General features: G+C 44.4%; 1 protein-coding gene across 1 annotated transcript in view; it reads left to right on the top strand.

The window, feature by feature from the left end:
• Positions 1-15,274, top strand: part of CFTR (CF transmembrane conductance regulator) — an 88,393-nt gene extending 73,119 nt beyond the window's left edge. Inside the window, exons 23-27 of the mRNA XM_065633619.1 lie at positions 1,329-1,484; positions 8,250-8,339; positions 11,418-11,590; positions 11,941-12,046; positions 13,951-15,274. Of these exons, the coding sequence (XP_065489691.1) occupies positions 1,329-1,484; positions 8,250-8,339; positions 11,418-11,590; positions 11,941-12,046; positions 13,951-14,157 (732 nt within the window). The 3' untranslated portion in view covers positions 14,158-15,274. The remainder of the gene's footprint in view (positions 1-1,328; positions 1,485-8,249; positions 8,340-11,417; positions 11,591-11,940; positions 12,047-13,950) is intronic.
• Positions 15,275-18,757: the final 3,483 nt, after the last annotated feature.

Genomic DNA, 18,757 nt, shown 5'->3' with positions numbered 1-18,757 from the left:
CCCTCCTCAGGAAGCTGGAGAGGGGGATGAGGCTGCCAGCCAGATGTAGCCCCATTCACTACAACCCTTTGAGCCCTGCCCCTCAGCCAGTTCTTCACCCAGCAGACCATGAACCCACTCATCCCACAGTAGGCAGCAGAAGGATGCTCTGAGGGACAGTATCAAAAGCTTTACTAAAATCCAGAAAAAACTACATCCACTGCCTCCCCTTCATCCACAAGGTGTTTGACCTTGCCAAGGAAGGATATCAAATTAGTTAAACAGGACTTCCCCTTTGTGAACCCATGTTAAGTGTGCCTGATGATTGCATTATTCTTTAAATACCTTTCGGCAGTACGCAGTAGAATCTTCTCCATAGTTTTTCCAGGAGCTGAGGTTAGACTAAAGGTCTGTAGTTCCCTGGGTCTTCCCTCCTGCCTTTTTTGTCAATTGGAATACAAATCTACCCAATCAATAGATTGGGTTGGTGCAACACAGCATAGACTGCTCTTCTGGTTTGGAGGCCTGAGGCACTGTTACAGAAAGGATGCCAGGCAGCAGGAAGAGTCCTCTTCTTCACTCCCACATGTCTATTGTTGTCCTGCAAAAGCAGCCCATGCTCAGACAGAACATCGTTAGCTGTGTAAGACCCAGCTGCTGGAAAAGGCAGTATCTCAGCATTCGCTAGTGGTTACTGCAGATACCCCTCATGCCAGCAATAGGTCAGTGCAATCCCAGAAGGGAAATGCAACATTAAAAACAGAAAACCCAGACGTATTATGTTTTTTCCCACCTAAGTGGTAAGCAAAGGCAGCACCAGCTGGGCAGGTTGAGGACTTGCATTGCTGCTTGGGGGTGGGCAATGACCTGGTGAGTGCTGTGACGACTGCCTCAGGCTCAAGCTACCCCACTGCAAATTCATGGTTTGATCAGAGTCAGGCCCTCTGTTTTCAATTATATGGAAAGGGAGTAGCTTAGCAGTGTGATTCAAGTGCGCTCCCTGCTTGGTTTGAGAGTCCTGGATGGGGTTTTGCTGGAGACGGCTTCCTAGCAAAAGAAAGGGGAAACACACAAAGAGCAGGATTAATCAGTACACAATATATAAGCAAATTTATGTTCTTCAGCTAAGGGTAGACTAGCAGATTTTTGAAAATAAATAAGAGTCTGGCCCAGTGTTTCATTCAGCCCTTGCTGTAGGCTTTTATCTCTCTCAAATGAACGACATTTACTATCCTATTGAGATCCATTTGGATTGTTCTTCACTGCTGAGATCTTCAAGTGTTTTTGCTTTGTTCTGTTCTTAATATGTGAGCAGTATTAAGTGTTTGCTTTTGTGATTTGTATTGCAGGTGGGCCTTTTAGGAAGAACTGGTTCAGGAAAAAGCACTTTACTTTTTGCGTTTTTAAGACTGCTTAATACAGAAGGGGATATCCAGATTGATGGAGTCTCCTGGAACACAGTCAGCGTGCAGCAGTGGAGAAAGGCATTTGGAGTGATTCCTCAGGTAATGAGATTATTGTGTATTTGATTGTCTTTATTTTCATTGGTTCTGTATCCATATGCCCATAGTCACCCTCAAGCTGGAAGTTAGTTGTTTTATGCTGAGAAACAGAAAGAAAACACAAAGATTTTGTGAAAAGAGAAGTGGGATGGATGAATGGATGGATGAATGAATGGATGGATGCAATGATTCACAGCAAACCTTACTTTTTGAAGGCTTCTATGCCACTCACAAGAATTCTTCCAGAAATGGGAAGGTATAGCACACTCAAACGTTAGTATTTGTAACTTGCTTATCCCTACACCTCTTAAACAGTTTGCATGTTGATTCAAAATAAGATAGTGCCACTTGAAGAAAAAAATACAATCAATTGTGTTCTCAGCTACGGTTTTCTAAAGCCCTACATCATGGATTATGGTTAACATGTGGATACTGCAGATCACCTGTTTTCTCTGACAGGCCAGTAGCACAATTATTGCCTTTGTTATATTTTACTAGACCACTAGCTGATCCCCAACTTTGACTCATCACTTTTTTATCTGTCACCTCTCATCACTGTGTCATGGTGCATGTGTAAGGGAGCACTTCATGTTATCGATGCTTGCAGCAGTCCCAGCATATGGGAAGTAATACCATTTCAGAGGTGAAAAAAGAAGCAGCTCCTCAAATGGATTTAAACACCATAATACTCTCAAATAACTGGAACAAGAAAAATAGTCTAAGGAGGAGCAAACACAAGAGGGACTCAAAATTTAATCTTTCTACTTAATGATCAGTTTTGAGTTGTGATAGCTTCCCTTTCAAAGATGCTATCCCACAGTAGCCTGAGTGGCATTTATTTCAAGTAGGCATGCAGAGAAGGCACAACTCTCTCCTCTCTGTGCATTTCTACAATCATGCTCTGAAATTTCCTCAAAGGCAGCAATTTTTTAGCACCTTGACCTTGCCGGAACAGACCCTTTCTTCACTGCCAAGTTGCACCCTCAACAAAACAGAACCAAGAGAGTGGTAGTGAGTGCACTGGTTGGATTAGTTTCTTGCCTGAGCTCTACCAAGAGCCGGCTTGGTCACACGCTGCCTGCTGAGCTGAGGCTTGCTTGGCAAGCTGCCCTTTCATAGTGGACCTGTCATCACCCCTTCTGCTCTCTCTTCAACATTTTCACGTCTCTGTTCCTCTAAACTTTTATTTCTTTATTATTGCTGGTTCAGTTTTGCAGCATGATTGTTGCTTGGAACTATGAAAAAAGCCACCCCTTCAGATAGAGGCAGCTGTGCTGTGAACTGCAAATGCAGCTGCATCTATTGAATTTGGAGGACAGATATGTTATACAGTTGTCCTCTAAACAATGGAAGGATGTCCTCTAAACAATAGGAAGGATGAAGGATGCTTTTACCAGTATAAGTTGTGCCTCCATTGCAAAATTTTCCTATACAGCCAAATACAACTTTCTGTATTGGAAGGTGCTTCTCACTCTCTCCCGTAGTCATCGTTTTGCCCTCAGGCCTTTCTTCCTTTGGGATCTGGTTGCACCACAGGGTTTCTGCTTTCCATCTCCAGCTGTCCCTGGGAACACGTGGACTGAGGAGAAAACCGAATGCTTGCTAACATGTAGCCTTGTTATCCCAGTCAAAAAATATGATTAATAATTTTTATAGTTGAGTACTCACTACAGAGTCACTAAAGGTACAGAAAACATCATTCTGCAGCCATCAGCAAAATACGAGAGACATTTACTACATAAGCAGTGTAACTTGCCCTCCTGCTAGTGAGGTGCAGTGTTAGTTCATTGTTAAAATTACACATTTAGTTCAGTTTGGAAGTCCCTGATGCAAGGATCAATGCCAAAAAATCCCAGCCCTCCATTCTCTGGAAGGTCACGAGAGTTGCCAGCCTGTTTGCATGCCTCAGCTCACAGCTCCTGTCCCAAAGACTTGCCAAAGAACTGCACATTATGCCTCAAAAGTTCCCACATTCAGAACAAAATGAAGTTTTCACCAGCACTTTCCCAGCAGGGAAGAGAAATTGCATATGCCACCCTGCCTTTCCCAACAGAACAAAGGGAGCCTTTTGTGTTTTGCTGTTCACCTATGGCTTCAGAATAGGGGCGGGGGGGAAAAGTTGCCTTTCCTTCCCTGGGAGGCTGGCCTACAGCAACACCTGGATATTTGCCATCTCTAGGGGAGACTTTGCTGACACAAGGAGAAAGGAGCTGTACCTGAGGCATGCTTCCTCGTGAAAACTTTCCAACACTCTCCTTCTCTTCCTTATCTCTAAATTTCCCAATTTAGAAGAAAAGAAGTTCTTTGCCTCTGTGGGAACCTCACTGATGTGCAGCTGCACAGCACACGCAGCGTCCTGACACGCTGCTGTCAGCTCCATGCAGGCGATGCTGGAATGGCCTGCAGGGTAGTCAGGGATCACACTGAGATGGAGCAAAGGCAAAAACCTGGTTCTTTCAGTATCTCAAATCCATATTTCAGTGCATTGCAGTGGTGCGAAGGGGTAAATCATATAAAACATGTTTCCTGGAGCACCCAAGAGGAAGTTCCTTCCTGTAGCTCCTCACACACCGGTGCTGCTGAAGCATAGGTTGGCCACAGCCCTGCTCCTACAGGATGTTTGTCATTCTCATGCAAAGCAATTACTCCAGCGATAACAAGTTGTTTGAAGTGCAATCAGAGCCCATCATCCCTTCTTTCTAGCCAGTCCTTTCTGATGCTTCTTCTGCAAGAGATTCCTCATTACATTTCCAAGGCGAGGGCATTTGGCTGCATCTGATTTCAACACACTGAAGGTCTTTTGCATACAGGTCCTTGTGCAGATTGCATCCTGAAGTATTTAATGGAATCAAATTGAGAAAATGCCTTCAGAAATTTGGCTTTGAATGGAGAACAGGAGACATGCAGTCGATTTTCTATTAAAATAAATGAGGAGAAACCTGAGAACCATAAGGTGCTGCTAGCTCAAAGAAAGGGGATGACTTCTGGTGTTTTCTGGTGTCTGCATCCTGGCAGATCTCACACTGTTTCCTACGTGTAAATACTCCATATAGAGTTAAAATCAAGCTTAGCATGTAGAATGAGATCACTACAGTTTGTGGAACTGCCAGTTGATAAAAAAATAATTAAATCGCGTTTGCCCCTTCATTTTATTTAAGAAGTGGAATTTCACAACTTTTGTCTTTGTAGTTCCAATTTTTCAGTAGCCATCTCACTTTGTTCACTGTATCAGTCTGTCTCTCTGCCTGTCGGTCTCCAGCGCTGTTTCCTCTCCTCTCATACCTCTCAGGGCTGTTCACTTTTGGAGGTCACGGGGGTGGCTGTTTTGCGGCGTGCCAGGGCACTCCTGCATGCTGCTCCCCAGAGCTGGTCCCGCAGAGGGTCTCGCAGAGACCGGGTTCCTGCAGGGCATTGAGATGAGTCAGCGTCACCATTCCAGGGAGCTTCTGCACCAGACCCATGCAGGGAGCACCTGGGGACATTGGTTAACAATCCCACATGCTCGTTTCAGGCAGTATATCGGTTGTTTTCTGCATCATGGATTCAGTGTTGCCAAGAGCACAGCACTTGCATTTACCAGCAAGATGTATGGGAGGCAGAGGTTTTAGCATCTTCAGGGGGGAACATTACAGAACTGGTCCCAAAAACTTGCAGAAGGTCTTAATTTCTCCCATGCTCTTATTCTTGTCTGTAAATATTTTAATGTCAACGTAAAGTACCTAAAGGACACTTATGAAAACAAAACCTCTAACTCTGCGCCTAATACTGTAGCATTCACGTAGAAATTTGGGTTTTTTTCATCTTGATATTGTTGCTATAATATATCCAAAACAGAGGAGGTTGTATTGTTGTTAGTCTAACTTCTCTGTGCACGGAGCTGGTGTCTGCTTCCAGCTGAGGTTGCGCTGGTTCTCCAGCCCCAGGGCATATGGGATCGAGGGTCCATGGGTCTGGCTGAGGACCTGCACACGACTTGTCTTTCATTGCAACAGCAGCTACTCACAGCCAGGATACTCTCAGGATACTCTCAGGATGCTCTCACTCCTTAGCAGCCTTTTGTCAACTGATCCTTTACCTCTCTGTATGCGTTTGCTCAGGTACTCCAGGGTCTTGGCTCTCCACATAACACTTAAATCACTTAGGAAGCTCATTGCCACAGGTGGGGTGCATCCCACGCCATAACCAGTACCCAGAGGCTCTTGCTGCTGAAGGGGATTAATGCTCTTCAGAGGTGGAGATTGACAATATTTGGGGTATATTCTCGAGTGTTTTGCTTGTGGGTGGATGTCCGGTCTGAGAAATTATTTGTTGTATGATCACACCCATTATCATCCTGGGCGAATTTGAACAAGTGACCAAGAAGGAAACGGTTCCAGATTTGCTGCCAGTCTCCCCAGCCATCCATTCCCACTTCCAATGCTCTTCTTATTTCTAATTCTTCCGTATTATATAAAAAACACATAAGTCCATGAGATTAACTTTGGTTTTTTTTTTTCACTTTAGACTTCTAGCTTTTAAGAATTTTTGTTTTGTTTTGATTTTTTTTTCCTGCTTCTTTTTAAGTGGGCTCTAAACTGCCCATGTGACTTACACCATATTTACTCAAGTGAACCCTATGTGGTTTCTAATGAGCTGGGAGGAAAGAGATGTTGAAATGGAGAGAGAAGTACCAGAATTCAGGACAATGAAATATTTACCTTGTGGGGTAAAAAAAAAAAAAAAAAAAGGTACTTTTGGGAATAGCTTGCTTTTAGTGCCCTACTTCTTGAAAGCACAGTTATTAGGAATAACAGCAGTTTCTGAAGAAAGTAGTTCCCTTTATTTCTCTATTTGCTGCACTTCACCAGGAATGTTATTCAGCCCTATCTTCTTTAAAACTGGTTTGTTTGGTTAACTATTCTTTACCACTGAGAAATGAAAATACCAATTCCATTAGTTAAAGGTATGGTGCTCAAAGTGTGGACAAACCCACGTCTGACACGTTATTATTTCCACCGCACCCACTGCTTGGAAGAATCTAATCCTGCTGCAAATACGTTCCCCCACTCCTGTCACCTACCCAGTGCAGGGCATGGGAAAAGGGCTGCGCTTGACTTCACCAGAGCATTCATTGTTATTCACAATAACGATTATGAAGGAAAGCATCTACTCCTTGCCCCTCATCTCTACCAAAAGTACTTCAATGATTTTTAGCTGTGTCGCATCACCGCACTGAAATCTGCCCCACTGACTGCAGGTCTCTTGAATCAGGTAACTTCCTTCCCTCCCACATCAAAGAAGTTATTTGCAATGGCTTGCATATTCTAATGAAGCAAATTAATTAATGTAATTTATTTTTCTCTACCATGTTTAAACTTTCAATTAATCATATTTAAATGATTAATGTAAATGTGTGTATAAATCACTTTGAAACCTGATGAAAGAATGCCAAGTTCCCACATTAGGTCAGATGGAAATTGTGGTAGAGTGGCCAAACTCTGGGAAAGTACCTGTTAAATACATTCTCTCAGCCATTGTCTCTGGTACAGCTGGTCCTTCACTGCTTTCGGTAGCGTTTGACTAACAGGTCTCCAAGAAATTATGTGGCTGTGAATCACTGGCTTTTCAACACGTTCTCTAAATAAGTATTTTCTTTAGGACGACAAAGGAGAAAAAAATAATTGTCTTAAGTCTTTCCTCTTGTTATTTCTTCTGTATGTACAAGGAAAGAGCATGCAAATGGTAATATTTCTCAAGAAGGCACTTACATTCTTTGAGAGCCAGTTCTCCATGCTACAAGCAGCAGGTGTACCTCACAGCACAGAAAGCAACGCTTTGGTTTTATCTTGCAAAAAAAGTTGTGCAACCTCAGTGTCCCCTGAAGCACCTCATTTCCACCAGAATCTGACACACCCACCCCACGTAAAAAGAGATTAAACAAATATTTAATTCTGCCTGAGTCATTCCTTTTAGAGGTAAAAAAGGTGTATGTTCGGGACATTCGCCTGCCTAAACTGATGGGAAAAGCAGAACTGAGTTGTAAACTTCAGTGCGAGACGGATGCACTCCCAGTGCCAGGAAACGTGCATCCTCTTCGTCTGGTGTGACGGGAGGAAGGACAGAGCAGGAGCCAGCGCAGTCAGGGAAGCCTCGGACACCAGCAAGCGGTTGGCGCTGCTGCAGTCAGGAATCGCGTCATGCCATGTCACATCTCGGTGACACTGAGAAAAAAACCCCTCTTTTGAGATAGGACTGGGACATGGTGAAATGTCAGGTAACAGGACGATGCTGATAGATATTTGGCTACAACTGATCAGAAAACGAGAAATTCGTTGATGAAAAACAACTTAGGACAGTGTCCCTGAATACTGACAGATATCCAACGGAGTTTTTATCTCAAAATGAAATTGTGGAAACACACACTTTGGTTTAGTGATCATTTTTGTATGAACATGTTTCACATAATGAAGAATCAAAAATAGTTCTTAAAAGGCTTATTCCAAAATGGAAATACAGGAAACATTTTATTCTGAAAACTGCTGAAATTCAGTTTTTACTGTTTTTCAGACAAGTTTATCTAAGTTTTTATTAAGACAATTGCCAAAAACTGAACACAAGGACTTTTTAAATCACTTTTTTTGGAACAATGTTTAAAAAACAATTAGTAACCTGCAATAAGCTTTATCTGGTAATGGCAGCAGGTCCTTCTTTCTCTGTATAAAATTTACAACGCTTTACACAATGTTTCAGAGTATTTTTCTACCTGTGTCTGTATCTTTTTCCTTGTAGAAAGTGTTCATATTTTCTGGAACTTTTCGGATGAATTTGGATCCTTACGGGCAATGGAATGATGAAGAAATATGGAAAGTTGCAGAAGAGGTAAAACTGTTTAATGTTATTTGTATCCCTTTGGTGAAGCGGTTACAGCAGAGTGCAGTGTAGGTCAAATGATTATCATATGTTACATTTATCTACAGTCTTAGAAAAAAAAGTGCCGAGTAAAGATAATGCTGTGCTATAAAACGCGTTTCCTTATTGCCTAATAAAAAGGTGCCTTTGTGAGAGATTTAAAAAAAGAAAAGATAAACTTCCGTACAGCACAGTCTGGGTTCCTCATGCAATGATTTAGCATAAGTGAGGTTTTGTGTTTGGCTCTGCTGGGTGACCCTGAGAGAAAAGAAAACAAGTGGAGGAGCAGGAAAAGGTCTTGTAATATTTTCTCGTTTTAATGCTTTGGCAAATATATGAAAGGTGTGCAAGGCATTTCTCTACTAAAATGTGTAAAAATTCCTAGTAAACATTGAGGAGGTCAGAAAAAAAAAAGTCTGTGGCCCATCTGAGATATAAGACTGGTGTTATTGCAATAGGAAATATTTATATTCAGCTTAGAAAAATATTTCCTCAGAATATTTCCCAGTTATTGCAATTCTCAGGCCAGCTGAGAGGGAGCGCTCCCCAACACCGCATTCAGGCTGACGGACCCGCTCCTGTCCCGGGCAGCTGCTTCTTCCATGGAAAATAAGAATAATGGAATATTAGGGTTTATGAACCTGAAAGTTTTCTTCTAATTTTATGCTGAGGTTTTAGCAACATTTTTCTTTTCAAATTCCCCAAGATTAGGGGCCAGATTCTTACAGGTCTGTTTCCATGTTGAACTGAACCCCGTGTGTTACAGTTGTCAGCTGCCACCTATTGGCTCTGGTCATATTTTAATAGGTTGCAGAGGTGGATGTAACACCCAGAGGAAAGGCAGCTGAGAGGTAAGGGAGGGAAAGCTACAGCCCAGAAAGCAGATTTCCCTTTCCAAGGTAGGGATGACCTAATTAATATAGGCTCAAAAATGAATTGGTGCCATTTTCCTTGTTCATAGCAAGTCTCAAGTATCAGAAAATGCTACAAGTCTGGGACTTAATCTGAAAGCTTCTTTGTTTCCCATCCAGGAGGTTAACTCTGTCTCTGCTCTCTCTGTCTTTTGGGTTTATCTAATTCCTTCCCTATGTTTGGAAGACAGGAAAGTAGACACTTTCTAGGAGCAATTTACTATCAAATAAAAACATCATGATGTTTTTGGTTAAAAGATGTGCCAGCAGCTTTTCAGCTGGTCCCGGCTGGGGCAATGGGGTGCTCAGTGCTGTGCTTCTCCACTTCTCTGAGGCTGGGGGAAAAAACAGAGTGTGGATTCATGTCCCCTTTCTTGAAAAAGACAAGCCTGACTTCTGCTTTTGAGGATTGTTTTCACCGTTTGTGTGAACTGAGCCAGGGATTTTTAAGAGCTTAATTTCATTATTTCATTAATTTCATCCAAAAAAAAAAAAGAGTTATTTTGAATTGTTTATCATTAAGGAGTTTGGCAAATCCATACGTGATGACGAGGTTTTCATTGCACAGGTGAGAGTGCAAAGCAAATAGAAAAGAGCTGTAAATACTTTTTAGTAGGAGTGACTGGATTGTTTAGAAAGTTCATGCTCTTATTAGTGACAGTGAGTCAGTGTAACTTCAGGAGCACGGCACAGAAAGGCAGTTACCTGTCGGCTCGTCCCTGACCCACGTTGGCTGCTGAGGATTTAGAGAATCCCGCTGAGATCAGCATCAGCCGTTTATGCCTCTTGCAAAAAGCGGCAGAGAGCAAGGTGTTGTCTGAGCCCATGTCAGGTGTTTCGGTTTTATTGCCCCCATATTTCAGCACCTCAGTCTGTCAGACTTGTGTCAACTCTTAAGGCTGTTGTACTCTTGCAGTCAGCTGTCTGGAACGGGTACAAGGGGAGACCCTGTGCGGTTTTAAGAGGAAAGCACCTTTTCCAGCCATTATATGCAAAATTTCGTTAAAGGACATGATATGTGTTCAAAAGAGGAGTGAAGAGCAAAGCACTGGCCTTAATTTTCTTATAAATAAATCACGAACTTTTCAGAAACTCAACAGACGTACCCCCACACTCCGGTTTAATATGGTTTCCATATAAAATGGAAACGCAAAGGACTAATTTCATTTTTTTTTTCCCCCGGAATGCAAATTAATTGCAGATCAGTAATATTTAAAAACACCAAGGGGGCTCTTCATAAACCACTGGGGTTGCATTGCTTTTTATTATGTCTCCTGGAGCAATGCAGCTCACATACGTTTCTTATTTCTCATATTTTACGAAAATTTCTCTGTAAATGATGCTGATTAGGCCAAGGAGCACAGTTGGTTTGGACCTGTGGAATATACAAAGCTTTGCTTTGCGGTGTACAAAGTGCATTTCCCAGTGAGGGCAGCAAGGAGCACTGGAAGAAACAGTCAGAAAACATCTTCTGGACTGGATTCTGGTTTCTGGTCCAAGGGAAGCAGCTTCACTTGGTGTGACCACCTCTCTAAATGTTTTGTCACCAGTGCTAGAGGGAAACCCGTGATGCCATTGGTGTGAACAATGTGCACAGGGCTTTTGGGGCAGCAAAAGGAGCAGATGGAAATGTTCTCAGAGCCACAGGGACAACGGCCGTAGTGACCTGGGTGGTTTTCTCTGTTGCTGTAATGTAGCATGTGAATTTTGGTAATTTCTTTTTACCCTCCTTGTAACCAAAGAGGCCTGGTTTGCTTTCGAAAAGTCACTTTCCTTAACATTTCTATTGATGTACATTGCTGCTGGATAAAAGGTTTCAAATATAATATATTGCTTTCTCTAGCCTGCTAACTCAGAGTGTTTCGGTCAAAATCATTGTATGTGACCAACAAATGAAGCATTAGCTCTCAGCTTCCTAACATAAATCCTCACATGTTGTAAGAGCCAAATATTTCAGTCCTTTTCACATCGTCCAACTACTAGCTTGTAGTCTTTATAGGCCAGATTCTATTTTTCATCAATTTATATTTTCTCTTTGCCTTTAGAAATGAAAGGCAAGGAAATGAAAGGTTGCTGTACCCACAGTAAGCAGTAACTGTATCTCACCGATTTTTCCTGTCCTTTTTCTTTCTGACAGGTTGGGCTGAAGTCTGTAATTGAGCAATTTCCAGGCAAACTTGATTTTGTTCTTGTGGATGGAGGCTGCGTCCTCAGTCATGGCCACAAACAGCTGATGTGCCTTGCCCGGTCAGTTCTCAGCAAAGCTAGAATCTTGCTGCTGGATGAACCAAGTGCTCACCTGGACCCTGTGTAAGTTTTGATCATTTATTCTATCTTCTCATATGAAATAAGAAAACAATGAGGCAGCACCACCGAGAGAGACCTTCTGTAACTTGTCTGGTCTGTTACTACATCTGATTTCAATAATGTATGTTTCTAATTATGCTTGAGGGATCAGGTAGGCTGAGTTACAAGCTCAGCTTTATGGCTGATACCTACTTTCACAGCAGAAATGCAGCACACTGAGACACTGCACTGTTGGTGTCCATGCACATGAGCTTTACAACACACAGCCAGACTATTAAATACCATCAATAAAGTTCTGAGCTGTGCTGGCATGTACGATGCAGTCTGAACCCTGATGCTTGTTTGCTTTTCAGAACTTCCCAAGTGATCAGGAAGACTCTGAAGCACGCGTTTGCCAACTGCACAGTGATACTCTCCGAACACAGGCTGGAGGCGATGCTGGAGTGCCAGCGATTTTTGGTGAGTGTTTCTCGCGGTCTCACGTACTGTCGTTTCATAACACTTGATGAACATGCAAAACACACCAAGCAGAATTGGTGAAGTTGGCTGGATTGATGGGGTCATTCAGGGCAGTGGAGCAACCAAGTCACCTGCAGAAGAGCAGCAGGCTCCTGTTTGCTCTTTCACATGAGCCGTCGTAGTCACATTATGGAAGAGCTGGATTCCTTCTTTCAAACAGAAGTTGTGTTGTGTAGGTTACACAGCCGCTGATCCAGATGCCTTGTCTTGCTGATTGGCTCTGGAGCTCCAGAAAAATCCCAGCATCTCACAGAGCTTTACGATTGCAAATGCAGAAAGACCTGCACTTTCTCTTGAGCAAGAGGAGGCTGCATGGAGAAGAGGAGTTTCCCAAGAAAACGTAGAATCACAGAAGCATAGAATGTCCTGAGTTGGAAGGGACCCACAAGGATCATCGAGTCCAACTCCTGTCCCTGCATATGACAATCCCAAAATCTACACCATGTGTCTGAGGGCATTGTCCAGTCTTGTCTTGAACACTGTCAGGCTTGGGGCTGTGACACCTCCCTGGGGAGCCTGTTCCAGTGCTCCACCGCCCTCTGGGTGAAGAACCTTTTCCTAATGTCCAACCTGAGCCTCCCCTGGCACATCTTCCTGCCATCCCCTCGGCTTCTGTCATTGATCACCAGAGAGAAGAGTTTGGTGCCTGCCCCTCCTGCTCCCTTTGTGAGGAAGCTGTAGCTGCCATGAGGTCTTTTCTCAGTCTCCTCCAGCCTGAACAAACCCAGTGACTTTATCCACTCCTCATACAGCTTCCTCTCCAAACCCTTCACCAACTTTGTCACCAACACCTGATGGTCAGAATTGCTGATTTCTTTCATGAAGCCACTTGAGTATTCCTTTCTTGTTTAATCAAGGTGGCAAAGTACTGAAGTCCTGGGGTATTTTCTTTGTTATAGAAAAATGGTTAGTAAAGGAAATAAGAGGCAAGTAATGTAATTGTTCTTAAAAATGAGGTTCCTTCCTCTGTATTTTCTTGACTATTCCATAAGAGGGGACCTTCATGTTATCAGCAAAGCGGAGCATCACTTTTTATGTATATTTGCTTGGGTGTACTAGCGCAGCAGGAGGAGCACAGCCTGAGGTTGAAGCAGGCTGGTCCCTAGGCAAGCTGCATGTTTTCGGGTGTGCTGCACCTCTACGTGTGCTGGACCTGAGCCGTGCCGCCAGCCCGCGGCCCCGCTCCGCTGTGCCGGCGGAGCCCCGGCAGCCGGGGGGAAGCAGCTTCACCGCCCTCCAAACAACATTTCGGCAACAGAGCTGCTAAAAGCTCTTTCCTGTCAGGCCTGTGCCCTCACCTGAGACACGCCGGCATTGTGGTGCCAGCGAGGGAGCCCCATTTTTCCCTCTCTCCTGCCTGACAGCGGGGCCGGCACGGCCTTACAGGGCAAACCTGTTGTCTCCTTTGACCGCGGGCCAGCAGCGCTTCCTTGTGTGGTGGGAGAAGGCACAGAAGGCCCCGTGCTGGCAGCCTGCTGCCTCTGCCTGCCATACAGCTCTTGTGCTGCAGTTAACACTTTCTTAACCAGGCAATTTAGCAGTGCCGGGAAAATGCCACGGTACCTGGAGACCCCAGCAAATGATCTCGCAGGTAAAAATCAGGAGAAACCAGCAAGCCCAACGGTGCTTTGTAACTTGAGCAACGGGCACCTTTTCCACAGGTTAAAATTTTAATGTCTGTTTTTATGGTTGTCATTAGAAATTGCAAACTGTAAAGTCGGCTTTTCCTGTTAGAAGGAGATCTCTGTTATGCCTTCACGTCTCTTCCCTGCCCCGTTAGTTGTGTCAGCGGAATTCTGTCAGAACCATCCTTGCCCATCTAACAGAGCGATATGTTTCTTCAGGTAATCGAGGACAATAAATTGCGGCAGTATGAATCCATTCAGAAGCTGCTGAGCGAAAAAAGCTCCTTCAGGCAAGCCATCAGCCATGCCGATCGCCTTAAGCTCCTCCCGATACACCACAGAAACTCCAGCAAACGCAACCCTCGACCCAAAATCACTGCCTTGCAGGAGGAGACGGAGGAAGAGGTGCAGGAGACGAGGCTGTGAGAGGCGGTGCGGGCACCCTCTGTGTGCAGTGAATCCTCAGCCGTGCCCTCTATGGCCGGACCAGCAATCCTGAACCTGCAGGAGCTGTTCACAGACGGGACCGTGCAGGAGGTGCTCACAGCAGCGGCTACACGTGCATTTGGGAATTACTTCCCTTCCATGATTAATCGTGTGCAAGTTAGCACATCCTTTGATGTTTTGCCGCTTTTAATGGTAAAACCAGACTTCCTTTGAAAAGCTGCTCTAATTCAGTACAAACGAGACAGCAAGCAGAAGTAACCTGCCTAACCTGACATAATTGTTTCAGAAAACTTTTAGAAATGTTCTTCCTGGAATGAGAGGTCCAGACAGCAGGAAGAACGTGAGAAAAATAATCAAACCTGTGTGAAAAATACAAGAATCAGAATGTAAAAAGCTTTTTTGGACTCACTTTCTGCAAACGACTTAAGGGACAACCTCGGCAAGGCGCGCAGAAGACTCCCTCCTCTTTGTTTTCCGTGCAGCAACTGTAATTTGAACTTAAGGCCAAATGCCCTTTCGCAACAGCGCTCCGCTCCGTGCGTGCAGGTGAGAATGCAGGACGGGAGGATATCGACTTGCAAGCCGGTCAACGTCCGTCACGTCTCCATGGTTAAGGGAGATTTGGTGTTTCCTTGTAACACCGCGGAGCCGCTCTGCCCGAGCCGGCGCTCGCAGCAGGATGAGCGCAGAACCTGCTGACAGGCGCGACTGCGGGCAAGGGGGCAGGAATAGGCTGCACAGGTCTGGCACCTTTGCCTGCTTTTCACTCTGGCCAAAAAAAAAAAAAAGCAGAAACCTCTCAGAAGTAAACTTTAATAATGGAATTAATTTTTATACTCCTCTGGTTTGCAGTTTTATGATGAAACTGAACTTCCTCTAGGATATTTTATTTATTTTAATATTGTTGCAAACATTTACTAGGGAAATGATGTATTTTAAGGGTGATTATGTACTATGAAGAAAAATATATTTGTACAAAATTTTTATATTTGGATTGTTGGGGTTTTTTTTGCTACAAGTCTTTGATGTCGCATTATGATAGAGCTGCCAAAAACGAGGGCAGCCCCAGTTAGGCCAGGTACTGTCCAATGTTGTCTTTCTGCACGAAAGTATTCTAGTAATACAGACATTTTAGATTCTTTTTCTTTAAATTAAAAAAAAAATAAACAAAAAACCAACAAAAACTGCCTGTATGACCTGTTACAACACCCTCCCCCACAGTGCGGCCACCACAGACCTATTCGCCTACTTCCACTTCAGTCCTTGGTGCCTATCAAAACATGTGCGTCACTGTAAATAAATACAGTATATTTATTACAAAACTAGTTGCTAACATCCAGTGTCCGCCCCAGAGGCTGCCTGTTGGGCCGGGCTGCAGGGGCAGCACTGGATGGTGCTGCAGGGCCTGGCCCTGGCCCCGCTGACCTTATCCCCGTGACACCCCAGCTGGGTCCCTCCCAGCCTCCTTTAGGCTAGTGATTTGGCAAAAAAAGCGCCCTAAAAAGAGCCTTTTAAAGGCCACCGCCACCAACATTAGCAGCACCACCACTCAAATTCTTTAGGCGTGTGAGGCGGTTATAAATGAGCTTTGCATCTCTTGCATTGCTTGAGCCCTAAAGCTGCAAAGAGCAGCACGTGCCCGTCTGGAAAATAACCCCCGCGAGGCAGGAGGCAGCAGCGGGAGCTGCGCCCCAGCCCGCGGCAGCGGGAGCTGCGCCCCAGCCCGCGGCAGCACCAGCGGCGCCCCAGCCCGCGGCAGCACCAGCGGCGCCCCAGCCCGCGGCAGCGGGAGCTGCGCCCCAGCCCGCGGCAGCACCAGCAGCGCCCCAGCCCGCGGCAGCACCAGCGGCGCCGGCACCGGGCACTGGGGCTGCTCGAGGAGCTGCTGGGCCAGGCTGAGCCTGCGAGCTGCCCTGCACCTGGGAGCAGCTGCTCTCCCTGGCCCACGTCACGTTTTTTTCTGTCCCTCATTACACATTTCCTCTCCAAATAGATGTTTTCTTTCTGTCTTATTTTCTTTCCCACCCGATCCTTCATAATATACTTTTATTCTTGTCTGTCTTCTAGCACTTACCTGGGTCTCTTTGCTTTCTGTCCGTGTGGACATCTTGCTTTACTCGCTTTCCTCCATGAAGCAAGTTCTGGATACCCTTGCGGCTCAGTTTTGCCATCTCCCTGTTTCTCTGCCACTAAGCTCAGCTCGCTTCAGCCTGAAAACCAGCTGTATATTGAAGCAGCATCACTTTTGAATCCCATCTCCATTCCCTCCCCACCATCAAACTGTTCCCCTCACCCCGTGTAACGCATTTCTCACCCAGCCAGCCCTCCGCTCGTGCAAGTCTCGATAGCGGCCGCGGCCAAGCCGAGGAGCAACGCCAAGGATCACTCTTTTTTTTTTCAGGACATCACTCAGACAAACCATGCGGGAGAGATTATTATCTAAATAAACAAGATGATAAGGAAAGCTCAGCAGAAAAGAAGCACTGTGTCATCAGAATCAGCGTGCTCTTCAAAGCTTGCACAATCAGTAGCATTAATATTTTGGGGTCATTGTTGAGAGCATTAAGAGACGACAAGTTTCAGTAAGCGGACAAGGAGACATTTCAAGAAAGGAAAAGGTAAATACAACAGAAGGACATATTAGACAGGACACATTTGAAAGCTGCTGATACAAACAGGAAAAAGCCCTGGGAAGGAAAAAATCAAGTAGGTCATCCAACTGACCACCCCACGCCCTGTAGCCCACGCTGCACAACTCTCATCGAAACAGCTTCTGCCATCGGCTGCCACCCACCGTACAGCCTGTCCCAGCGAGCAACCTGCAGAACAGCCTGCAGAAGTTGTTCTCTCTCTGCCCTCCAAGGGCAAGTGGGAAAAGGCTGGAGAGGAACGTATGATTTCTTTTAGTCCATGATTTCTTTTAGTCCAAAAATCCTGTTTCAGCTACTTTGGAGCTCAGTCTGGAACAGGAGGGAAGTTGGTACCTGCCTCCATGAGGAGGAGGAAGAGGAGGAGAAGAGCATCTGCCTCCCAACAGAGGCTGAGAGGCTCGCATCACCTTCTAGACTAAGCGTTCTTGTCCTTGTTGGTGGTGGGACAACCGCTCCCAGGGCTGTTTGCCTGAAGCTAAGCTGGGAAGTTGCGTGTGCTGCTCGTGTGGAAAATGGAGCCAAAAGGAAAAAATGAAAAAAGGCTAAGAAAAGGAGGCCATAACCCAAGCGCAGTGGAAGAGCAAGCAATGACCTTCAAAACACAGGCCGAGCATTATTTAAGAGACTTTTTCTTTTCACTTGCTTCGCTTCGCATTTTAATAAAACGTATTTAAAAAAAATACTTCTCCCAAGGCATTTTGTTATTAAAGACACACACCTGTACTGTTAAAAGAGGGAGCGGTGTGTACAATATGCAGCCAAAGAGAAGAGCACGCTGACTCTACTGCACATGAAGATTTAATTTTACAGCCTGCTAGGAAGAAACTGAAGGAAGTTTAAAAGAGTGAAATTACTCTGCAGAGGATCTGTAGCTCTCGTTAAGTACAGAGAAGGGTGGCCAGACTGCTCGTACAGCCACGTCTTAGGACAGCAATGGCCAAGCAAGATCAACCTAAACAAACTCAAACTCTACACATTTAGCCACTGTCATAAATCTTACACAAACAAATAACTAATGAAACAGCTTGACAGTTGTCATGAGCGGGAACTGCTCAGAATCTCACTGGACCCAAACAAGCTGCTGTTCCAAAAAACAATTTTGCTTTCACAATTGCTCAACTGGTGTCTCACCAGCTTTAGTATTTTGTTAATGAAATATCTATTTCAAAGTCTTTCTCCATTTCCATGAGCCTCACGTCCCTCAGCCTGTTCCAGCAGTCTCAGAGCTGCTGAACACCCGATGGCCTCCACGCTTCTTCACTTCTACCCTGTTCAAGCAACAGGTTTAAGTTGTTTCCCTGAAATGTGGCAGCTCTTGGAAAAGGTGCCTTTTAAAACCTTTCCTCACATTAACATGAATTTGGAATTGGCGTTAACCGTTGGAGGTCAGTTCAGAACTAAATAACTTTGTTGCATTTTTTTTTACTTTATCAAAAAAGTAATCTGATTTTTTTTTCTCCTCTTTCTGACATAGATTTGGTATTTTAGCTCTACCATTACTTAGCTGTAATTTAACATTTGGGAAAAAAAATCACTTTAGAACTGTGTGTATAATTGTTCACTAATGGACAATTAATTGCTGCCTAGAAATCTTGCAAATTAAGCAATGTGCAATGCAATACAGTAACACGTTTCATTTACAAACCATCATGTTCTCCAAAAATAATATCCTGTTCCTAGGCCAAACAATATTACTACTAATTTATTCACAGGACTTACTTCAGTCTCAAAATATAACCCTTGTAAGTGCAACTGGAGATTTTCAAGAGATAGGTAATCTTTTTTAACCTGTTATTTTCTCTTCTTTCTCAATAGGCTCCTTCTCACAGTGATCAAAGCTTAAACACGTGAATGGGTTTTCTTAGATTGGCTCCTTCCACAAGTATCTTCTCTGTAAAGACTATTCCGTAGAGACTATTCTGCTGCTC

This window comes from Caloenas nicobarica, chromosome 1 (genome assembly GCF_036013445.1).
Source record: "Caloenas nicobarica isolate bCalNic1 chromosome 1, bCalNic1.hap1, whole genome shotgun sequence".
Taxonomy (NCBI): domain Eukaryota; kingdom Metazoa; phylum Chordata; class Aves; order Columbiformes; family Columbidae; genus Caloenas; species Caloenas nicobarica.
The sequence above is the reverse complement of the archived record's forward strand: the minus strand, read 5'-3'. Positions and strand labels throughout refer to the sequence as shown.